Below are 24,241 nucleotides of genomic sequence, written 5' to 3' on the forward strand. Positions count from 1 at the left end.
AGGTCTGCCCCGGAGGGACTGGCTCTCATTGCAGAGATGTCCCCTCCTTCCCTCCACGTAAAGCTGAGCTCACCCCTCACCTGTCCACAGAGGAGCACGCTGAGCAGGATGCAGCGGTCATGGAGGGGCAGCCGCTGAGCGTGCTCCAGACGGAGGATCGCCGGGCAGGCCAGCAGGGCCTTGCTGACCACACAGGGCATGGGGCCTGTCTGGTGACCCCCACCCCTGCAGGACATTCTTACGGGGCATTTCCCCTTTGGGCACGTGTTCCTTACACCAAGTCAGACTCTGGCTCTACCTCCCCTCCTCTCTCTAACCCTTGGGGCTCTGTCCCTCTAGGGACAGTTCTTCTAGGACCCAGTGGTTCAGACTGTGCTCGCACGTCAACCAGACCCCAAGGAAGGCAGGGTACTCACTAAGGGTAAGTGAAGTGCCCCTCCTGTAGACCCGCCCCAGGCTACCCGAGGACAGCTGCACACGTCAAGAGCACCTACGCCAGAGGGCGTGCTGGCCAGTAGTGGCTCCACTAAAGCCACGGCTCCGCAGGCCCCTCACAACGGGAGGCGTGGAGTCGGGGTCAACCCCGGTGAGCGGCAAGAGGGCTAGTGTATGAGTCAGGTGCAGCCAGTGAGTGATTCTGTCAGTTATGGTGGGGTTTAGAGAAACACACACATGCTACCGCTGCTCTGTCAGTGACAGAGGCACACGTTTCATCCGACGGTTCATGTTACGTGAGCCTTCCCAGTGTCAGACGCTGAGTTTCATAAAACTCAGGAACTAGAGGGATGTGAATGAACTCCCCTGGGTCCCTTCTGAAGGACAGATTCAAGGTGGCACCAGACTGGTCCCAGATGTCCCTGCAGTCTATAGTGTTTGGTAACGCGAGAGATGCAGGCTGGCTGGGGGAGGGGCAGAAGGGATTTTAGGTGATAAATAGGGGGAAAAATCATTAATGGAGCCCAGGTACACCCAGTGAATCGTGGTTTTTCGTTCCTGTTACATCTAGTATGAGTCCGTGACAGCCCCTTTCGTCTAGGTTAGTAAGTCAGCTCTTGCTAATTTTGGATGTGGAACCCGACCCATGAACTAGAACATGAATAGGAACTCGTATCGTATCTTGCTGTTCTACCCCCGTTAACCTCGAGCCTGGATTTTGTGTTTACAGTCCCTTTGCTCTGCGGCAGGGGGGCGGAGGGGAGGAGGGCTCTCCCTACATATCCACGTGTGCCTGAACAGCTGTAGGCTTCTTGTTAGAAGGTGAGCGTCTGGCTGTGCCCAGCCTCCCCGACTTGTGTTTTCACCCCACGTCCGCAGTGAGGCTGGTCAGTGCTGCTGTGTGCGGCCGCAGCTTGCTCACTCACTACTGAGTGTCTGGTCTGCCAGTGACTTCATCATAGCCTCGTCCGCTCGGCTCAAAGGGCGCCTGGGCTGCGTTTGGCTGTTATCAGCAGGGCCGCTCTGCTCTTACAGACGTCTTCTGGCACACGTGCAAGAATACAAATGCTAGGGCTTGGGATGCGTGAAAGCCCAAATCGCAAGAGAACACCAAGTTGTTTTCTAAGTAGGAACATCAGTTTACAGTCCCTCCAATTGTGATCAAGAGATGTGGTTAATCCAGTCTCTCCAGGCCTGATCTTGCTGGGTTTCCAGATCCTGCCAGCAACATGCGTGTGAAGTGCGCCCCTTGGGGTCTGGATTTGCGTCTCCTGGATGCTGATACGGTCAAGCATCTTTTCATTGGTATTGACCAAAGGCTCTGGGTCCACGGCTCTGTTCCACTGTTTGGACTTCTTGGAGCCGACACCAGGGGTTTCAACAACACTATCTTTGGTGAGGCTTGCTGTCCTGCAGTGCCCACCTGCTCACTTTGACCTCAGTGTCACCTGCTCTTGGTCCTTCACATTTCTATAAAAGTTTAAAATCCAGCTTGTCGAGTCCCATCAAAGTACTTGTTGGTACTTCACCTGGCCAAATGTTTGAGGCCCTACATGCCTGAAAATACTCTTAGTAGCTCTCACATTTGAAGGGCAACTGGAGGAGGTATAAAATTCGAGGTTCAGAGTTCAGTTCTTCAAACACTTCCCTGTCATCTTCTGTCCAGCACTGCTGTCCATGGGTGTCAGTCTTGCTCTCGTTTCCATGTAAAATATCTGATCATTTTCTCTGAAAGCTCTCATGGAAAGAAGGATCTCCAGAGAGCCCTAGACACCCCAAGAGCACAATTAACACTGGCGTTTGACTTGACTGGCGTTTCCTCACCAAGCAACTCTCCAGGTTAGGGCCGCACCTTTGAGCTCCTAGGGGAAGCTCATGGAGAGGAGGAGGGTCCCCAAGATTGTAACCTGCCACCATGGGGATCTGGAGTGGACACTAAAGCTAGTCAAATTCTTCCTGTTTTCCCCAAATTCTTACCCCAGGAGGGCTTTGGAACTCTCCTGGTTTTATCCCCTGGACACCACAGAGAGGCAGGCAGTGTCCATCCTTGGGCGATAGCAGGCAAGGGCAGAACTTAAACTTCTTTACTCTGTAACTTACTGTCACGTAGGAGCCACCTACTGCCACCACCCCAGACTGCAGCCATATCCCTGTCCCCCACCCTATCCAAAACAGCCATCTCTCTCTTTTTTCTTTTACTACAGTGGGCATGTCTGTCACAATAAACTCAGGATTCAGGGGGGCTGACTTTACAGGATGAGGCTACAGTGGGCAGTGCCCTGGTAAAAACCCCAAGGCTACAGGAACTGCAGGCTTCAGGCCTCAGCTGCCCAAGAATGGAACAAATTATCAGTCAGGCTCTGCAGCCTGGCGTCCCAGTTACAAAGGGTGGGGACTGCTGGCACAGGATCACAGGTTCTAAATACTCCGACACACTGCCATGTTCTGTAAGGTTGTCATAAAATATCTCTGGACAATTGTTTATGTGTCTAAATTTCATATCCTATTTGACACCCCATTGTCAAAACTTACTATAAAGCAATGGTAATCAGGTCAGTGAGATGCCGGCACAAAGACAGACTTACGATGAATGGAATAGAATTGAGAGTCAAAAAATAAACCCATACATCTGTGGTCAACTGATTTCAACAAGGGGTAAGACCATTCAATGGAGGAAGGAACAGTCTTCAACCAATGGTGCTGGGAACACGGGATATCCACATGCAAAAGAATGAAGTCAGACCCCTACCTCACACCATTCACAAAATTAACTCAAAACAGATCAAATATCTAAACCTAAGAACTAAAACTATAAAACTCTTAGAAAAAGACAGGCATAAATCTTCACGACCTTGGATTTGGCAAAAGATTTGCTATGACGCCAAAGGATGAACAACAAAAGAGAAAAAAATACAAACTGGATTTCCTCAAAATGTAAAGCTTTTTGTGCTTCAAAGGACGCCATCAAGGAGTGAGAAGGCAACCCACAGAATGAGATAAAATATCTACAAATCACATACATAAAGGCATTTGTATCTAAAATATATAAGGAACTTCTATGACTGAATAAAAGGAAAAAAACCCAATTAAGAAATAGGCAAAGGATCTGAACACTTATTTCTCCAAGGAAATGGCCAACAAGCCCATGAAAAAGATGTTCGACACCATCAGCCATCAGGGAAATGCTAATCACGTCAGCGAGATATCACGTCACAGCCACCAGGACGGCTGGAATGAAGAGACGCAATGAGCGCGGGGAGGATGTGTAGAAGCTGCCGGGGATGCAGAGTGGTAAAGCGGCTCTGGGGTAAGAAACAGTCTGGTAGCTCCTCAAAGAATTAAACACAGAGTTATCCCATGACCCAGAAAATCCCACTTCTAGGTATACACCCAAGAGAAACGAAAACAGATGCCCACAGGGGCACTTGTACACGAATGTTCATAATAGCATGATGCACGACTGCCAAAAGATGGAAACAACCAAAACGTCCACCAGCTGAGGAACGGACAAACAAAACGTGGTCTAGCCACGCAAGGGAACGTTATCCAAGCACGTGAAGTACTGACACACGCTACAAGATGAACCTTGAAAACATCATACTAAGTAAAAGGAGCGAGGACCCCATACGATTCCATTCCCATGGAAGTCCAGAACAGGGAAATCTACAGTGACAGAAAGTCCATCAGTGGTTGCTTGGGACTGGAGCGTAGGGGTGGAGGTATGGGGGGGGTGACAGCTAAAGGGTATGGGGTTTCTTTCCAAAATAATAAAAACATTCCAAAAGTGACTACTGTGATGGGTGCACACATCTTTGAATACGCTAAAAACTTAAAATGGGTGAATTATATGGTATCTAAGTTATATCTCAATAAAGTGGTTTTTAAAATGTAATGTGCAGAACAGTGTTTAGGGTATCCCCTTTGTGTAGGAAAGTGGGGAAGGGAAATACGAATATACCTATTTTCTTACATTTAGAAAGAAATAAAACTAATAAGAATGGTTATGTGAGGAAGGGAAGAACAAGGGAGTAAAAGTACGGAGGTGGATACCAGACTTCTCTGAATGTATCCCGATAGTTTAGATATTAGAACCGAGAAAAAAAATTTTAATGACACACATAAATAGCAACACCTAAGAATTGAAAACAAACTGAAATAAACTCATTTATCATGTTGATGGCATAACCACACAGGACAAAGGTATTTCAAGTGACTTTAAAAATAGCCTTCCAACTATTCATTCCTAGAGGGATACATTCTAATAAGAATTCTTATTACAGGAAGAATTGCAAGAAATTTAAAGTGGCACTCGAAGCTCTCAATGCTAGTAGTAATACTGGTAATATTTTTTTTAGAACTGTTACGTGTACATTGTGGGATAACGAAAATAATTATATCAATGTCACCAAGATTTTCAGCGTAAAGAGATACAGTATAAAGTCAAGGGAAGTTAAGGGGCGCCTGGGTGACTAAGTTGAGCATCTGACTTCGGCTCAGGTCATGATCTCAGGGTCCTGGGGTCAGGCCACGCGTCGGGCTCCCCGCTGAGCAGGGAGTCTGCTTGTCCCTTCCCTCCCTGCCCTCCGCCGCTCGTTTTCTCTCTCTCAAATAAATAAAATCTTTTTAAAAATTAAAAATTTTTTAAAAATCAAGAAGTAAAAGCCCTGTGTTTCCCTTAACTACTGATATAAACTCATAATTTCTTTATTTTTATTTTTAAATCTAAGTTCCTAGTTCTGTCTACTGAAAAGGCCTCAAGCACTGACACCCCAGGAGCAGTGCGCACGTTGGCCGCCCAGATTGTGGGCTCTAGATGCCCAATAGAAGGAGCCAGAGGTCTTTGAGAAGTGGCTGATTCCAATCCTGAAGTGGAATATGGGCAAAATGTGCCCAGGACGTACTTGTAGAGCCAGCAAGCTTTTCAAAAACAACTGGGAGTGTCTACAGGGCACAGGAGTCAACCTGGAAGGCTCCCGCAGGCTGAGGATGGGTAATTGGGGCATCAGAAAGACTAATGGCAGCAGCAGACCGACCCCCATCAAATACATAAGAATCCACGAGTTCATGAGGATGCTGAAAGAAAGCACCATGTGCTGGTCCCTAGCGCTGGCCGGGGACCAATGCTTACTGTGCAGGAGTACAAATAAAGGACAGGAATGAAGCATCTATCTGCCCGGCCTGGATGGACCAAAACTCATCACTGCTGCTGCCGTGACCAGGTGGTGGGCAAGGGAAAACAGGTCTTCATAGAAGACTTTCTGGCTAGAGAGAGAGAAGAGTGACAGGCTGGGTTAGATGCGGCCCTAGTGAGATGACGGATCTGCGACCTAGACTCAAGATCTCCATGGCCGCTCAAGCCGTCAGGTGCAAAGCCTAGAAGAATTTTCTCCTGGATTAATCAGGCTGCCAATACCAAACCCACGATCAGTCCTCACATTACTCAAACTGAAACTGGAGACCTGTCACACCTCCTGGGGGGGGGGCTGAAGGGTGAAGCAGTCCTGCAAAGACCAGGGGAACCTGGATCCTATCAAGCCCCTTCTCTGATTTTTGGTTTACAGGAAAATGTGGAGATGGGAAATGAGTTAACGCCATAAGAAAGCATTAAGTAAAATCCAGGAGGGGGATTCTACAGGGCAAATGACCTGGTTTCTTTAATAATGCAGAGGGGGGGAAGGTGAAAAGTTACAGAATAAAAGAGAGACACATCAAACTATGGCTGTGTGCCCTTATGAATCCTGACGAGATCAGACCAGCTGGAAATGATGTTTTTAAGATGACCAGGGAAAACCAAACAAGGACTGCAGTTCCTCACGGTCCTAAGGAGCTGCTGTTGCTTTCACAAGAGCATTGTGCTCACATAAAAGTTGGTTAAGTCTGTACGTATTAGACTCCTGCTGTATTTACAGGTGAAATGGTTTCTGTGAACTGCTTTGAAATTCGTTAACAAGAGAAAGAGGGGCACAGAGAAATAGGAATAGATTAAATGAGATTGGCAAAATGTCAATCCTCATTGAAGCTGAGTGACAGCACATGGGACTTTTCATGCTCTACATTCTGCAGGCTTGAAATTTTTCACAATAAGTTTCTTTTAAAAGCCGACAACTCACCTTTAGCTTCCAGGAAAGACAAAAAGACAAGGCAAGTCCCAGAGTACGGTCAGGGGAGAAAGGAGGAAAAGTGAAGCAGATACAGTGAGGAGTACCACAAGGGCCCAGGAAGGGGACAGAGGAGGTGGGCAATCTGACGGTCAGCACCCATCCATGAGATTTTGAGAAGGGAGGCGTGGGAAGAGATGTGGAGGGAATGAGACTTCTGGTACTGGAAATGGTGGGTGTATACAAATCTCACTCTTTTGTGTTTGTCAATTTTTTTAGTTATGAAACTAAACAGCTATCTTGACAAAGCTGAAGGAAAGAAAAGGGGGGTGGAGCGAAGGGAGAAGGCCAGGCCTGCGTCTCCAAAGCAGCACTCTGAGCATCGTGCCTCTGGTGGCCAGCAGTGCAGTGAGGATGCAGGCGCCAGCACGGAGCCCTTCAGAGGGCGGGCTGGGGCTGGGCATGTGGGGACAGGCACTGGGGGACCAGGAGACGCTCCAAGTGGGGCTCTCCTCGGGCGGCAGCAGCAGGGGTTCCTCGGGCGGCACTGGGGCTGGGAGCCTCTCTGGAGGACAGCCAGAGCCCCTCATAATCAAAGCCCCAGGTTGTCTCTTCTGCCACATGCTGGCTCAGCGCTGAGGGCCCCACAGAATCGCTCCTCCCTGGAGGTAATGGGGTCAGGGCCAAGCCTACGGAGGCCAACCTTCCTGCCTCTGCTCCCTCGGACCACCTGAAACAGGACCACCCCCTAGGGCCCAGCAGTGTGGGGACAGCAGGAGGCAGCCACATGGCAATGCTGACAGGCCTTCTTCTGGGGTCCTGGCAACTAACTGCTCATGGCCTGTTCGCAGACACCCCTGGGAACTGTTCAGAAAACCCCTGTCAGAATGGAGGCACCTGTGTGCCAGGTGTGGACACCCACAGCTGTGATTGCAACCCGGGGTTCAAAGGCAGACGCTGTGAGCTTGGTAAGTCGGGGGCCACTCCCTCCTGGGGGGACCACCAGGGCGCATGCCTCAAGACACTCATCACAGTAGGCTGTGTTGGGCCCAGGGTGGGTTTGCCACAAGGACCTCAAACCTTGAGGTGCCAGGATAGGGGCCCAGCCTCAGTGCCCCAGACTTCCAAGTGCCCAGGCAGGGATACTGAGAGGCAGTGAGCCACTGGGCCTCCCATTGCCCCAAAGCGCCAGGCTGAATGGTACTGCCCAGACGAGTGGGGAGTCCGGGCCCCAGAAAGCAAGGGACATGGAGTGCCCCACAGCCAGAGGTGGGTGCAGGGGCTCCTAGGTTCAGGGCCCACACATGGTGGTAAGAGGGAAAAGAGCCACAGGCCTCCCTCCCTAAGAAGAATGTGGGACTGAAGATGGGAGGTAGGGGGACAGAAGCCCCCACACCAGCTGCACCATCCCGAGGCCTGTCAGAGACTACCGCCAGCCCTAAGGGAAACCAGCCTGGGGGCTTCCGGGGCTCAAGCAGCCCCCGCAGTTGCAGGAAGGGCCCCCTCCCGGGATGCAGGAAGAGCGCTTTCTCAGCACGGCGCCCCTGTAAGCCCCTTTTCCTTTGTGCCGGCAGCCTGTAAAAAGGTGCCCCAGCCCTGCACTCGGCTCTTCTCAGAGACAAAGGCCGTGCCAGTCTGGGAAGGAGGCGCCTGTCACCACATGTAAGTTTCTCTCCTGCTTTCACCACAATTCGTGGAAAGTTCCTGACTTCCAGGAAGTGTCTTCACAAAGTCCAGCTCACCCACCCTCACAAGCCCTGAGGAGCTCTAGAGGTCAGGGTTACATGGGGCCTTGCACCCACTCCCTCCACGTGACAAATCAGGAAGCTGAGGCACCGAGCCTGTGCACCAGACACCAGTCTCCTGGCTCCCAGGCCCTGGGGCCTTCCTTTCCCGCACCCTCGAGAGGAAGCTGAGGCACCGAGCCTGTGCACCAGACACCAGTCTCCCGGCTCCCAGGCCCTGGGGCCTTCCTTTCCCGCACCCTCGAGTGGAAGCTGAGGCACCGAGCCTGTGCACCAGACACCAGTCTCCCGGCTCCCAGGCCCTGGGGCCTTCCTTTCCCGCACCCTCGAGTGGCATCAGTCCCTCTCCACTGGATGGCAGGGCCATGGGTACATCGATGCCAGGAAATGACATTCCTCTCCTCTCTGCCTCAGAGCTCCCTGGAAAGATCAACAACAGCACAGGAGCACTCGAGTCTCCATCCTGCCATTAAGTCATGACATTCATGCCTCAGTTTCCCCATCTATAAAATGGGCTGTAGAGGGAGAACTTGCCTGGCTCACCTCGCAGGTCCTTTTTTGCTAACACTCTGTGACTCTGTGACTCACGCGTACCATCTATTCAGTCAGCAAATACTTACAAGCACCTCCTGTCCGCCAGGCACGCCTCTAGACACACACATGCCAGTGGCCAGAACCAGCCAAAGCCCTGCCCTCGCGATCCTTCCATTCTAGATGGGGGAGGCAGTACACCAGGAGCAGGAGGAAGTACGTGGTGTTCTAGAAGGGGGTCAGGGCTGGGGAAAAGGAAGAGATGAATAGTGGGCCAGGAGAGCCAGGGCTGGGGACAGGGAGGGGCGAGCTGCAGCACTGAACAGGGCGTCCGGGGAAGCCTCACGGAAACATGACACTGAACAGACATGGAGGGGGAAAGGGATATCTGAGGGAAGAACTTAACAGAAAGTCAAATTATCAGCTGCCAAGGCCCCAGATCAGGAGCATGTCTGCTTGTCAGAGAAGCGGCAAGGAGGCCGGTGGGGCTGGAGGGGAGCGAGGGGGAGCGGTGTCAGGTAGGGCAGGGGGATCCCAGCAGGGCCCTGGAGGCCCTTGGAAGGACTCTGGCATGTGTTCTTTGGAAATGGGGAGCTACTGAGGATGCCGAGCCGAGGAGTGAGCTGTTTGATAACGTGTCTGAAGGTCAGTCTGGAGGGGATGCAGGAAGGCCAGGCAGAAGGCTCGATTTGAGCTTGGACGCGAAGCCAGACTTAACACAGAGCAGGAAACACAGCATACCCTGATCTGTACTGGCCCTGAGGGTCCCTGCGTACAGACCGTCCGAATTTGGGTTCTGCGGAATGGCAGCCCTAAGCTGCGGTGTCCCCCATTTTCCAACTGCTAGTGACCCACTAGACCGCCAAGTACCTGACGACAAGAGCCCCGGACTGTCAACAGCTCTCCATACTCCACTCTAACCCATACACGTCTGGGCATCACTTTCTTGGATTCGGCACCTAGCTGGGTCTCTGGTTTGTACTGCAGTGTCTACACCACTTACGTGTTACTATAATGACTGATGGGACTGGGTTTAAATCCACCATAATGCTGTGTGCTATGTGTCCTATCTGACCACTTCTCCTTTTTTTCTCTTTTCCGGCCTACTTTGAGATTAATTATTTCTCAGGCTTCTAATTTGCCAGCACTGTTGGTTCACTGGCTCTACTTGTCTGGTTTAACTTTCTAGTGGCTGCTGTGGGATTTACGATATGCACTTGCAACCTCCCACAGTACCTCCTTGCTGCTGCTCTCCGACCTCAGGGTCCCTGCTGTCCTGCAGCGGCGGGCTCCACTTCCCCTAGCACTCCTGGCTATCGTAGCCAGACGCGCCACTTGCACAGTCTGTGACCCACACGGTATGGTATGTTTGCCCCCCAAAGACAATTATCTTCGTAAAAACTGCTGAGTAGAACGTCTTTTGTTCTTCCTTCCATATCTACCATTCCCAGCACCTGGCACTCCTCTACAGACCTGAGACACCGTTGGGCACCACTGGCCTTTGCCTCCAGAACTCACTGTGACATTTCGTCTAGTGCAGGTCTGCCGGTGATGAATCCTCTCTGCTTTGGTCTGTCTGCAAAGGGTTCTATTTCACCTTCATTTTTGGAGGATATATTTGCTGAATATAGAATTCCTGGCTGACAACTGTGTTTTTCCTCGGCACTCAAGAGCTGCCATTCCCTGTCTTCTGACTTGGCATGGCTGTGCTCGTTCTTACCCACGAGTGTGAGCGCCCCCAACCCCGCGGCTGCTCTTATGTCTCCTCTTTACACTGTTTTTGGGAAACTGTGATGTGCTTTGCCATGGTCGTGTGTGTTTTTGCTCACAAGAGTGTGTTAAGCTTCTATCTCTGAGGTCTTGGCTTCAGTCAAATCTGGAAAATTTGAGCCATTAGTTCTTCAGGTATTTTTCCCGTCCGTTTCTCTCCTCTCCTGCAACTCCAGTCACACAGGTGTCAGACTGACGCCGTCCTTCTCTCTACGTCGTTGTGCCTTGATTCCACAGCTGTGCCTTCAAGTTCCAGAGTCTGTCCTTGCCACTGTCATAACCTGCCACTAATCCCATTCAGTGAGACCTTCACTTCACACTCTGGGTCTTATCATTTCTAGAAATCCCATTTAGTCCTTTCTTCAATCCTCCATTTCTCTTCTCATTGTTTCTGTTTTCCTTCAGAGCACTGCACATGTGGGAGCAAATCTGTAACGCATGTGTTAAGGGCCTTGTCTGCTGTTCCTGCCTTTGCCCTCACCTCTGGGTGTCTATTCAATTATCGTTTGCTGCTTATGGGTCACATTTTCTCGATGCTTTGTGTGAGCCTTTGAATATCTTACCGTTTTTTGTGGATGCTGGACATTTAAACCTTTTGGTCCTGAATGCTAAGTTTTGTGTGTGTTTCCCAGAACATTTAGCTTGTTCTCAAGGCAGTTAATTTTAGCCTGATCCTTTGGAAGCCCCTTTTAGGGTGGTTTAACCTTTATTCTGGGTTAATTTTGCCCCACTTCTAAGCCATGGTCTTTCTGGAGTTTCTATTTTATGAATGAACTGCGGTAGCTGAGCTGTTCAGCTTCTCAGGAGCTCCCCTTACCCAGCCTCATGGGGTTCTTCCCTATGCATGCACAGCTTCGTCTTCAAGGGGACCCCTGTCCCGGCCTCAGGAGCTCTTCCTCTGCATAGCTCCCTCCTCCCCAGTGCCCCACAGACTCCACCTGCCCCTGCCTCCTCAGCTCAGTGGGACCCCTGCTTGGCTTCCACCCCTCCCCCTCCCCCCGCAATATAATCCAAAAAATGCTTCTGGACCAAATTCTAGGGAGATCACAGAGCTCATCACATTCGTTTCCCTTCTCTCAAGAAACACAGTCTTGCACTGCTTTCTAACATCTGAAAAGGACTGCTTTTCATATTTTGTCTAAGTCTCTGGTTGTTCACACTGGGGGGTTAATTCCAGATCCTGTTACTCCCTGACGGCCAAAACCAGAAGTCTCACCAAAGGCCCTAAATCCCAAGGGCTCTCCCAGACAGCATGAGTTGGAGCTTTGCCCATCAAACTCCCTGGATCTCTCTTTTCAACAGCTCTGACATTTGAGAGCTTTAACAAGAACAAAAACACTTTCCTATTCATTACCATCTACAAATTTGTGAGAGGGGTGGTATGAGTAATTCCCATTCCACACAAAACTGAGGTCTAAGTTCCAGAGACATGCTCAAAGTGGACTAGTTAATCAATGGGAAGCAGGGCTAGAGGTCTAACTGCCCACATCAGACACCTGCACCCCCAGGGCTCTCGAACTTCCCCAAGAACTGCCCGTAGGGCCCAAGAGTGAGCTCGTACTGCCTCAGGTCTTCAGCACCCAGTGGACTGCCAAAGCAGAACATGTCCTTGAAATTTCTTATCTCTTAATATCACTCCTCAAAATGTACCTTAAAATGGATGTATCTTATGTAAAGCATACCTTAGTGAAGTTAATTTTTTTTAATTATATGACTTTTTGTTGGACATTTTAACACATCCCTATGAGGTAATGTTTTATTAAGAAAATAATGGCCTTTCCCTCACCAGCTACACAGTGACCCGTGGGTGCGTGTAGCCTAGCTGCAGCAGCTGGGCACCGTTCTGCTCTAGTCTCCGGCTTTACAGAACTTTCTTGTGATGCAGGTACAAAAGAATCTATAAAGTGCACCAGGACATCTGCTTCAAAGAAAGCTGTGAAAGCACAAGCGTCAAGAACACCCCGAACAACAGGTGCTGACTCAGGGAGGAGGCCCACACTGTGTCCTGCCTGTAGTCCACAGGGTAACCGGGCAAGGGTGGCCCCGGGAACTGAACACTGGGGGGCGCCACAGTCCTGTGGGCCGAGCCAGGTTGTCCTGTTTGTCCAAATGTGTAGTGATCTGAAGGAAACTGTGTGCACATACGTGTACATCTGACGGATCAGTACAGCTGGCCATGGTGGGTGCCAGGAGGTCACATGGGTGTTGGGGGGGTCACACGCTGGGTACTGGGGGAGATCACACAGTGGGTGCTGGGAGGGTCACATGGTGGGTGCTGGGGGAGATCACACGGTGGGTGATGGGAGGGTCACATGGTGGGTGCTGGGGGAGATCACACGGTGGGTGATGGGAGGGTCACATGGTGGGTGCTGGGGGGAGATCACACGGTGGGTGCTGGGTGTCACTCCAGTACTAGAATTAGGAAGCATGGATCATTGTTGATAGATGCAAGTATGTAACTGTAAATACAGTAAATCTCTACTTTTTATTCACTCACAGCCAAGTTCTTTCCCCAAAGGGCTCAAGGGAGTCACAGGAATTATTACATAATGTGCTGCATGAATGTGTTAGGTACCTTCCCAGCAGCAGAGCCCTCACCCCAGTCCCTCTGCACAGGCCCATCAGTAGCCACACCCCCTAAGGCTTGCATTACTGTCAGGAAATGCAGTTCAACACCTGCCTGACCAAGCACTGTACCTGTCTCTTCCACTTTCCTTCTTCTACACCCTGCTTTCCCTCCTCATGACTCACAGCCAGCCAAAGGGGCACACACAGACTCAAATGCTAATCTCTGCATCAGTGTCTCACTGACGGTGTTCCCCAAAATGGAATATATATGAGCCAAAGACAGGATACCAGCAGGCAGCCTGGGTTCCAGGTACACCTTCTTTTTCATAAACCACCTTTCTCTATTTCAGGAAACACACTAGCAGTCCAACACTGAAGAAATCTTAGGGTACAGGTACGTTCCCCACCATGGCTGGCAGAGCTGCGGGAAAGCTAGAGGGGCTGTCCCCATGTGGCCTCTGGGAGAGCTGCTGTCTACTTGGGGAGCTCGCTCGTGCCCCCTTTATTACAAACTCCCAGACCATGAGTTTCAGAATTCCCTGAGGGGGTTAAAATGGGAGAGAAAAAAATACAGAAGGACTCGCAATAGAGGTAAATCAGGTGCAGAGGCCTCTCCAGGTGGAAATGAGGCTGTCTGGGGGTGAGAACGAATCCCACTCACCTCAAACAAATGGAAAAACCCCTTTCCCATCAGCAGCAACAGCTGGGGGTGGGGGCAGTGGTGAGCACTCAGGGAGGGGGGGGGACCAAGAAGGGCTTCTGGAAGGGGTGGAAGCAGGGGAAGAGTGGGGAGGAGAGAATGGTGGGAGGGGCCCAGGATGCCCAGATGTAGGAGTGCAGGGATTCAAGGGAGGGCTTCCCAGACCCTGAGAATGGCAATCTATCAAAAGAAAAAATGGGGTGTGGGGCCTTAATCACGTAACTTTGAGGAAATCCTGAAGACTGGGGCATTCCCAATGGACACAAGAATCCTAAGCATTCAGAATCCTGGAATGAAAGAAACTTTCTACCTCTATTCCTGCTTAATCTGGCATTTCCCAAAGTCTTCTGGCAACTCGACACCATCCACCCCTACTCCCCACCCATAAACTGTCAAGGTCTTCATCACAGTTGGGGAGATACGGGGTTGCACCATGGCGACCCCTCTACAGCTGTACTCAGTCTCACACTGCGCGCAGTTTCTCGTCGGCATGATGTCACCAGGAATGAAGGAGGAATTCGGCCGGCCTAGGGCAGCTCACCCCTCCCACTCCATAAATGAGCCTCCAAGTCCATATTCCTGGTGTTGAGAGGGCAGTGAGGCACTCCAGGGGACAAGCAGCTTCAGGAACAGGCTACACTGTCTTATGGGGCTGAGGAAATGAAGGAGAAATGTTACCCAGAACCTTTACAAACAAGCCAAAGCAAAAGAGTTTCACAGGTGTGGGCTGAGACCACAGGAGGAATGTCGGCACCAGCCAAGCCGGGAAGGCCGAGGCTGGGATCCGCGAGGCGTGGCCTGGGCAGCCATCCCTGGTCAGACTTCTCCAGAAGCCTCTGCGTTCATCTCCTGTCTCCTCAAAGGCATTACTTTCCCCCCCAACCTCATGCTCCCAAGACACACAAACCCAAAACATGCTCCACAGCTCATAAACAACTCACTACTAGGATTAAGAACCCACAAACATAAATTGGATTTGAAATATTTGTATCACGGTAAGTCACCTGAAACAGCATATCTTTTTTTTAAAACCCAGCAAATCCATTTCTATAAAAACAAATCAGAAACCCTCAACTATAAAATTATCAAATACTAGCTTTTAGAATACCCATTCTTGAAACAATGGAGAAAAAACAAATAAACACTGGAATTCGTTTCAACCCAGAGCAACAGGGGACAGCCCAGGTCTTCCGAGGAAGGATAGAAGGGCATCATCAAATGGAAGGGGAGCGGCCTGCAGCTTTCAGTCTAACAGCTGCAATGCGCCCCAAACGTCCCCAGCCCTAGGCCACGTAGTCCATGCTCTCAGCACACCTCCCCCCCCCCCCCCCCGTCCATGGCCACGTTAGAGGCAGGAACACCGGGTCCTCTGGGGGCAGGGACCAAGGGCTGCTAAAAGATACTGAAGCTGCATTTTAAAGAGGAATGGGTGTCATTCTCTTCATGCCCCATTCTCTTTTCTCTTCAAGGGATTCAGGACATTCTTGTTACACTCCATCAACCTCATGAGCTCCTAAAACCCAGGAAGGCAGGGTTTAAAATTGGATTGAAAGGACACCCTGAAAGACCAGGTCCTGGCTCGCATCCGCCCCCTCTGCAACTTCCCTCCTCCGGCCTCTAGAAGTTAGATGGCCAGGCTGGGCAGGCTCCAGCCCACCTCCCTTTCAGGCCGCGCCAGGGAGACCCTCTGGGCCAAATCACCTCCAAGTCCTGCGATGCATGGAACAGCCCGCACTGTAGCCCTGGGTGCTATCTCCTACAGGGACCGTCTGCGCCGTGGCCAGGGAGCAAGCACAGCGTGCTCGTGGGCCCTGGATGAGCGAGGCTGCCAGCCAGCAAGGCTCCTGCAACATCCGGGAACCAGTGCTCAGATTCCAAAGTCGGAGGGCTATTTTCCCCAAGACCTAACAATCAAACTGAGGAGGAACTGCTCTCCAGCTTCCACAGCGAAAAAGGCAGTGCTCGGAAGGGTTGGTGATGAGGCCAGACAGAAAGGGAAGCCAAGTTCTAGGTGCCTCACCCGGCTCTCCGCCGGCAAATTCTTTGTGCTGATATATGGTAGGCTAGCACCCCATCACATGGACCAGTAGATTACGACAGAGAAAATGTTCATTAATACTAAGATGGAGTTTAGGCACTTTTAGTCTTCAACTTTTTCTCAGCAAATATTTTTGCTTTTGTGGACCACCTCGTCCATGTGGCAACTACTCAGCTTGGCACTGGTGGCATGACTGCAGCCACAGATACGTGACCTTAAGGGTAGGGCTGTGTTCCAGGAAAATCGTATTTACAAAACGAGGGGGAAAGTCCCACCGCCATCCTTGGCCAAGCCCTGGTCTATCACATCACCCAGGCCTCAGCCTTATGCAGAGAAAGCCACCCCCCAGATGACAAGTCACGCCACAGCACCAAAAAGCCCCGAGCCTCCCAGAAGCACAACGTGGCAGCCCAGCACATGCAGAGCCTGAACGACACGGAGATGGACAACCAGGGCAGGCCAGACCCGACCCAGCTTAAGATTCCCTTCAGTCCGCGACTCGAGCAGCACGGTTCTAGGCTGTCGGCTAGCGTGGTTTTTCACACATTTCCCTCTTTACCAACAGAACGCGGCACTGCCTTGCCACAGGGGCTTCCCAGCACACTTCCCAACGGCTCTGCCTTCTCCCTGCCAACCCCACCTCGTGTCAGTGGAGCATTTTAGTAGCTGACCCAAACTGGAACTCAACCACCAAGCATCGGCCACTGACTCTGTCCTGAGTCAGCCCTACAGCCACACAGAGGGCTCCTTCTTTTCATCTTTTATAAAAACATTTTTTGAAGAGTTAGAGTATATTTTAGGCTTTTTATTTTTATTAAAATTTTGTGTGCATATGTCTGTGTATTACCCGATTTATTTTCAGAGCAGAGGAGCTGTCACTTCGAGAAGTCTCTACTGTACTCCAGAGCGCCCCTGGCGCCCCAGGCCCACCTGGAGAAGACAGCTGAGCTCAGTCAGGGGCTCCGGCACCGCGCCAGTCCAGAGAAAACCATGTCCGCGCACACATTTTGCGGACTTCTGCAGTGTCACCGGGGCCGGTCACTGCGCATCTATGTAAGCTACAGAATCGTTAGTGTGTGGCAAGAGCAAGTGACATCACTGGAAACGTAGATGAAACTCTCTACTACGGTGTTAGTAACCTCAAGCCCCTCAGCCACGAGGCGAACACTAGTGTGTTCCAGTTTTTAAATTAGAAACACTTGTTTCTATAAGAAACAGTCTACTGAATGCTGAGCTTGGTGCTGTGTTGTCTTATGCTTAACCCCTCCTGATGTTTTACAAATTAGATACCTAGTAAAAAGACTTCCTGATGCAAAGGAATTACAACTCATCCTAGAAACATTCTAAATGAGACACTGCTTTTTTCACACAATTCCTTTGTAAAACTCCGGCGTCTTCCTCAAACGTCCACTCAAACTCCACCCAAAAAAATTAATAACAATGCAATCAAAATTCTCAGGTGCATAAAAATTTATTTCCATATCAAAATGCAAGGAGCAATCATGAGTTGCTAAATTAGCCATTCTAATCATGCAAATTTATAATTCTCCTTAGTCCCCCGACTGGACGCAAGAACCCATCTGAGGTTCCAGGGAAAGTGCCAGTCACTTGGGACGCCACCACATGGGAGACTAAGTGAAAACAGTGGCAGAGTTAAATGCCTTCGTTTTCAATAATTTTGCGCATGGCCAAGAAAACCAGTGGAGACAAAACTTTCCTTCCCATTGCACGTGGGCTGCCACAGAGGCGGATGAGGAGGCCGGCACCAACCCCACCACTCTTTGGCCACCAAACCCCACATCCGGGACTCCTCCAGCTGGCCGCCTACGGCCACGACATCTCACTCCGACGCACAGGGACTCACTGAGCTACTTGTCTTTCTCTCTGCCGTCACGCTCGAACATGAGCCCGGAAGAAAACAAAAGCATCTACATGTCAGTGCTGAGTCCCCACAGTAAACACAGCTCGAATCCACCAGCAGCGTTCCAGCGCACGCAGGAAAGGAACTTAAAAACTCAGCTCTTTACTTTCTTTTAAATAAAAGAAATATAAGAAATGTAAGCCTGCTTCCAATCCGGCGTTGCCACGAATCGCTACAGCTGCATTCCGCCAGACCGGGCGCGCTGCTGACACTGCAGGCTCGATTCTGTTTGAGGCCGTCTGCGCACCACGGGATGGTTCACGGCAGCCCAGCCTCCAGCCGCTGCATCCCAAAGGCACTCTCGCCCGGTCCTAACAACCAAAAATGTCCTCAGATGTTGCTGGGTGTTCCCTGGGGGCAAGATCACTCCAGGTCAGAACTGCAGCCCGACAGGATTTTGACACGGTCTCTGCAGTTTTACCTAGTAGCTAAAATGCTGCCAAGACCTGGATTTTGGTCACATCACTAAAATGTTTTCTGTATCATCAACCATGTGCCAGCTCCCCCCAGGGAAGGGATACGCAGGACGTCCTGGGGTGCACCAGTCCTCCCTCACAGAGCCCAGGCCATGGGGGCTGGGCCTCTACCTCAGAGATGACGAACACCAAATTCCAGCCCCTGACGGACTCTAAATTACCCCTCGGGCCCCCCAGGTTCCCCAAGGGGACTCCCAGCACCATGGTGTCCTGGGAGCTCCCTGGATGACACTAGACCCGCCCCGCTCCAAGACCCCATGCAAGGGCTCTTCTCCTCCGGTCCCGGAAGCTGCAGCTATGAGCTGGGTGACGGGCAGGTGACCAGACGGCACCGCCCACGGCCCCCTCCTGCTCTGGCGCACACCAGGACACTGCTCGCTGGCCGCCGGAGACTGCGGACCTGCTGACGGTCTGCGGGCCAGGAGCTGGCGTAAAAGCAAACCTCCCTGGAAGGTCAGAGCCAGGGCCCGCTGCTCACGGAGAGAGAGAAAAGGACCCCGGCACTCGGCTGGCATTAAGGAGCTGTGCCAAACAAAACCGTGACTAAGCACCTTCCTCGACAACGCTGCCCACTGAACACAATGATGAAGCAGTATTTGTGGACTGAAAACACGAGTGTTTTTGTGGAAAACCTGCTACTTGTTTTCATAAAATAAAGTGCTGTGATGAACTAAAACCTCACTGCCTGCTCATAATTTTATCTTTATCATTACAAGGAAATGTAAAATGACTCTCGAACCAGAGGAAGGAACCCCACCCCCCACATAGTCATGGAGTTATCACATATCAACAGAGAGAAAACAAAACCTCATGCTGAGGTCCTGAGTCCCCTGATTTTAACAGCTCAGAGTCTGTCTTCCAAGCAGGAGGGAAGAGGGCCCTCCCCAAGGAGACCTGATAACGGAGCAAACTAACACAGCTCCTATTTAGTCTGACCCCCTCTCAGGTGATTTATAACAATGCTTCATCAGACGACCAGTTTTAGAAGGAAAAATAACCTGAGCAGACCCAAGCGAAGCTCTCAAAAGCTTTGGGAGAATCACAATATTCTTTGGTATCTGTGGGCTCTTCAAGCCAGTCCTTCCGTCACTCCTCCTCCTCCTCCTCCTCCTCCTCCTCCTCCTCCTCCTCCTCCTCCTCCTCCTCGTCCAGACTTAAGCTTTTGTTGTCAGGCATGTGGCTCGCAGACCCCTCTTCCTCCTCCCGAGCAAGGAGCTTCTTAAAAACTTCAAACTCCTCAGCGGAAGAACAGGCTGTCCTGGCCAGAAACTCAGCTTCTGAGACTCTGAGAATGTCCTTAAGTAAAGGATTGGGAACCTGTGTCTGACCCTTCTTATCGGGGGTTTGGTACCGTCCTAGGCGCTCAAGGAACACATGTCTCTGCTTGATCTTGGTTATGGAGTACTGTAGGAAGTCGGTCCGCACCACGTCCGCGTGTTTAACCCCCATCCTAAAATAGGCATACTGGAGACACAGACACAGTTAGGAGTCCTGAGCACAGCAAAACCTGCAACCTGTCCTGCCCAGTCTGTAATCAGCTTGAGCTGTCCAAAAGCACTCACAAAGACCCGCCCAACCAGCAGTGCCAGGACACTATGATGCCCCGCGCTCGTGTGACGGCTGACAGTTTTCAACACATTTTCAAATTCATATTGAGAAAAATTTAGCAGAAAACAAAGGGGTGAGAGGGATAAATTCAGTTGTTTCGCAGAAAAAAAAAAAAACTGTGAGTATGGAAAGAATAGGCAAAAAATTCAGCAAACATCTAGCAATTTAACCTAAGTTGTCATAATTGTTGCCCAAAAGTTAGGACAACTGTCACAACTATGCTTCCAAAATCAATATGCAGAATAGGTTCTAAAGAAAGGAAGATTATTAGCCCTTGTTAAATTAGCTATTTCAAGGAGAGGCCCCATTTGGACCCCAGGAATGGGACGGGGTCATTCATTGTTAATGGCAGAAAAGTTGCAGGACAAGCTTTCTCTAAAGAAACGAAGGACCAGAGCTAGATGCTCTCTGGCTGGTGTGTGCAAAGAGGACCTAAGCCTTTCACCTCATCCACTCGCCCTTGGGGTGCCTATGGCTTCTCATCCATGGAGCTGACCCTCACGACAAAGAATGTGTTGTTACTTCCCGAGTCCCCTACCAGTCATCCTCACCTGGAATTTGTATTCCAGTTCACCAGGGTCCTCCCGAAGAACAAAGGGGCATCTGTGCAAAATCTTGGTCACCTGTTGTACCGTGAAAAGACATTTCTCCTTGAGAACACCAACAATGCTCTCAATGTCCCTCTGATGCATGGTGAAGATTTCAGGGCAACAGAGAAGCACCGTCTTTAATTTCCCTACAGAACATAAAAAAGGGCAAGTACATAATTTCAGGACATTCCAGAAAACCAAGGCGCTTGCCACACCCAAGCCAGCATTTAAAAAATGAAGGAGGCCTCAGCTTCTGAGGCCTGCCCAGGAGCACATGGCAGTGGGAGGGGCCAGAATGACACATCTCCTCACTGACCCCCACCCTGGGATAGAAATGAGGTCTCTTGCCGGCCTCCCAACTGAATGGCATAAACCTCACACTCTAGGCCTCCTCCTCTTGCCCTCTTCATCTAAAGAATTTCCCAGGGGATCTACTGGAACGATCAGACAGTAGGATGAGACAGTAGCTTCCCCCACATGGGGGCTCTGGCTTGATGTTTCCTTCCACAATACAATAGTCATTGAAGCATCCACAACCAACGTTCCTAAGATCTGGGAGCCTGAACCTGATGAAAAGGAGTTCCATAATAATAATTACTAAAAGAATAACGACAAGAATACTCGTGACGCACAGCCACAAACACTGATGTCCTAGTTAGTGGGGTGACCATACCTTTTATCCACATTAGGGCAATACTGAGCAAAAGAGGCCCTATTAACAAACGCATTAGGGTAACTGAGACTACCGAAGGGAAACTGGGGCTTATGGTCTTCCCATGGATAGCTGAGCAAAATTCAGTACCTGGAAACTTAAAATCACTTATTTACACTGGCATTAACAATCTTCCTAGGGGCGCCTGGGTGGCGCAGTCGTTAAGCGTCTGCCTTCGGCTCAGGGCGTGATCCCGGCGTTCTGGGATCGAGCCCCACATCAGGCTCCTCCGCTATGGGCCTGCTTCTTCCTCTCCCACTCCCCCTGCTTGTGTTCCCTCTCTCACTGGCTGTCTCTATCTCTGTCAAATAAATAAATAAAATCTTTAAAAAAAAAAATCTTCCTAACCACTGAGCTACTCACTGTCTTGCTAAAATGTGTCTGGAATGACTTTCAGGAGTTTAGACTTTCCCTCTGCAGCAGAAGGCTTTGCTGAGCTTCGCAACATATAATCATAGCCCATGAAGTATTAAGTCTAGCCCTCTAGATTATACTGCCACAGGTAATCTGTCAAGAGAAACGCAGAAGGCTATGTTCTTCCTTATCTCCTGGAGAAGGAGGCCCACAGAGAACCTCTGAAATAGGTCCCCAAACAACAATATCTCCCCCTCAACGATATCTTACCAGTAAGAGTCAAGAATGAAAAAAATAGTGGCCCTCCTGTGGTCAATGTGCATAAGGATCCCTGAGGCCCTCCTGGGCTCCCAGCCCCCTTCTCCTGAAGGCCCGAAGGCCCAGCCGGGGATCCAATGAAATCCTAGGATCCTTGAGGTGTGAATCCTGCTGGGGGAACAGTCACTTCCCCGTTTCCTAGGAGTCTGGGACGATTGCGGGTTCCACTAGAACCCACGTCTTTACAAGGGACTTTGCAGTAAGCCTTTGGTTTTACGTCGTATGGACAACACTTCAAGCTAAGGTAAACGTCAAAGACCGCGTAGGTGCGTAGGTGCGCTAATATTACCACCACACACTGACCTCTATCTGCTGAACGCAAGCACATACCACATGCTGACCACCCACTGTTCCGAACACTAGAGCCCCCACAGTGAACAAACCAGACAAGTCCCCCTTCCTTCCTGCAGTCCGTCTGCAGTGGTCACTGCTTCTCACCTCCAGGCCAAACCACACATTACTCTCAAGAACTTTCCCCAGAAGCCTCCCCTAGCCCACCCCACCTGGGCTACTCGTCTCCCAGCCCCGACTCCTCAGCACTGGACATAAAATCAGGGCCTTCTTGTACCTTCTCCAAGACCAAGCTTTCGCAGGTAACCAGAGCGCCTCCTCACGTGTGTTACAGGCAATTTCAACAACTGAGGACTTTTCTTCAAGGCCACATATACAGGCTCTGGGTTCAAACCCAACAGTATTAATTCTGAAATGATGTCCAGCAACTGTTGAGGGTGCATACTTGGCCACAGACAGAGCAATTCGTTAATGTGGATGTCGCTGAAACCCATGTCCAGGAGGGAACAGACGACCTTCTCTCGCTCTATGAACCCTGGAGCCACAGCAGTCCTCTGCTTCTCAAGGGGGCACGGAATGAGACTTGTCCTGCACTCTGGTTCCCGCACATACTTTCTGGATTCCACATGGGATAAGTTCTCGAGGCCCCCTCCATTGGAGGCTGTGGTCAGTTTACACAACAAAGATGCGGACGTTCTTTTCTGTTCTCCGTGATGGGTCTGCCTAGCAACGTGGGACCAGGTGAGGGGGACCAGGCGATGCCAGCCGAAGACCTATGAGACACAGCACCAAAAGGGGATCAGCTCCTCACCACTCCAACATAAGACACCACAGGATTCTGGAGCCAGGTTATTTCGTGCCTTGGTCCCACATAAGCACAGCAGGCTTTTTCACAACCTGCAAACTCCGATCTGAGCATGAAAAACCTGCAGAGAAGACAGTTCGCAAACAGAGAGCAGAGCATCGCCAAGAGCCAAGCAATTCTCTACCAGCTCTTGCTGCCCTAACGGAGGGGACCGGGCACGAAGGAGCGGGAGAGAACGATTCCAAGGCCAGCCTGTAAAGTGGGTCTGGGTGTGCGCGGGTCCTCTGCCTCTGCCCTCTAAGGCGCGGCGCCTGGGGGGCTGCAAATTGAACTGAAAAAAGATGAGCATGAAGACAGAAGCCAAAGTGTATCCGTATGCATATGACCGCTCACAAAAGGGGTCGCTCCCTAAAAGGTAAAGTCAGGGCCCAACGTGCAGGGAGCGGGGAGGCTTCCGCGGGAGGGGCGTATGTGCGGATGTTGCTTCACGCAGATGCCAGTGCCCTGTCTCTTCGTGGCCGCAGAACCACGCAGGACACAACACCTGGCAGCCGCACTCCCAGAAGCCTGCTTTTTCCTGAGCTCGGGGAATCTGTCCCACGTACAACAGCTGACAGTAACTTCCAGGCCAACCCCGGGGGTGCGAGCCGGTTCCCGCCCGGGAGCCCGGGAGCTCCCGCGAGTCCCGCACACTCCGAGCCTAAATTCATCCCACTAGCAGGACCCGGCTCCGCACGGCCGGTCCGACGCGCACGCCGGGCGCCCGAGCGCGTCACACCCTCCCGCTCCCGCTCCCGCCCCGTCGGCGGCCCGCCGCTCCCTCCCCCGGCCGCCGGGAGGACTCCGCTGGCGAGGAGAAACACCCGGCCCGGGCGCCACCTCACCTGCCGGCCACAGGCCGCCATGGCGCGGAAGCGGCGACAGGAAGCCCGGCGCCGGAAGCGGACCCTCAGCGGTCCGCCGCGCCAACCTTCCCCTGACAAGCGCTTCCGCCCTCGCCGGCCCACACTTCCGCCCTCCCCTCGGCAAGCGCGAGCGCGCGGGAGGCGCGTTCCGCCGCGGCCCTTCCCCGGTGCGGTGGCCGGGGCCGGGGCCGCTTTGCTGTTCCGCCGTCCAGGGCTCTCCGCCGGCGCCTCGCACGCACAGCCCCTTCGCACGCATCCGCGCCGCACGGCCGCCGGCAGCTTGGGTCGTCCCGAGACGAGCGCGGGGAGCGGGGCGCCCTCCCGGCCCCGGCCGCGCCCCCGGGCTCCGGAGTCTGACACCGCGCGTGTACCCGCC

General features: G+C 51.5%; 2 protein-coding genes across 7 annotated transcripts in view; one reads left to right on the forward strand and one right to left on the reverse strand.

Annotated features, from left to right (window-relative positions):
- The window catches only part of SNED1 (sushi, nidogen and EGF like domains 1), an 85,152-nt gene extending 68,311 nt beyond the window's left edge, over positions 1 to 16,841 (forward strand). For 3 of the 6 annotated variants that reach the window (XM_045795874.2, XM_045795877.2, XM_045795878.2), the window contains 5 exons: positions 7,385 to 7,501; positions 8,108 to 8,195; positions 12,465 to 12,551; positions 13,498 to 13,541; positions 15,317 to 15,409. In XM_045795874.2, the coding sequence (XP_045651830.2) occupies positions 7,385 to 7,501; positions 8,108 to 8,195; positions 12,465 to 12,551; positions 13,498 to 13,534 (329 nt within the window). In that variant the 3' untranslated portion in view covers positions 13,535 to 13,541; positions 15,317 to 15,409. Of the gene's footprint in view, positions 1 to 339; positions 6,989 to 7,384; positions 7,502 to 8,107; positions 8,196 to 12,464; positions 12,552 to 13,497; positions 13,542 to 15,316; positions 15,410 to 16,747 lie in introns of those variants that run through there. The other 3 variants (XM_045795875.2, XM_045795880.2, XM_045795881.2) reach the window with 3 other exon arrangements.
- A 2,527-nt stretch (positions 16,842 to 19,368) lies between these two features.
- Positions 19,369 to 24,128, reverse strand: MTERF4 (mitochondrial transcription termination factor 4). Its single transcript, XM_045795882.2, has 4 exons — positions 23,845 to 24,128; positions 22,433 to 22,928; positions 20,442 to 20,626; positions 19,369 to 19,746 (listed from the first exon to the last, which is right to left on the reverse strand). Exons 1-4 carry the CDS (start codon positions 23,863 to 23,865, stop codon positions 19,369 to 19,371), a joined length of 1,080 nt encoding a protein of 359 aa, XP_045651838.2. The 5' UTR covers positions 23,866 to 24,128.
- Between the last annotated feature and the right edge of the window lie 113 nt (positions 24,129 to 24,241).

The sequence above is a fragment of the Ursus americanus genome, chromosome 1 (assembly GCF_024610735.1).
Source record: "Ursus americanus isolate L20-20 chromosome 1, mUrsAme1.1.p, whole genome shotgun sequence".
NCBI classification, from domain to species: domain Eukaryota; kingdom Metazoa; phylum Chordata; class Mammalia; order Carnivora; family Ursidae; genus Ursus; species Ursus americanus.

What these genes read in the sequence shown, in the direction of transcription:
- MTERF4 (XM_045795882.2), bottom strand. Translation starts at nt 23,865, where the DNA reads ATGGCGGCCTGTGGCCGGCAG. An exon ending in TGGCGGCCTGTGGCCGGCAG is followed by an intron (nt 22,929 to 23,844) that starts GTGAGGTGGCGC and finishes TGTGTCTCATAG; the next exon opens with GTCTTCGGCTGGCATCGCCT. An exon ending in AACTGGAATACAAATTCCAG is followed by an intron (nt 19,747 to 20,441) that starts GTGAGGATGACT and finishes CTGTGTCTCCAG; the next exon opens with TATGCCTATTTTAGGATGGG.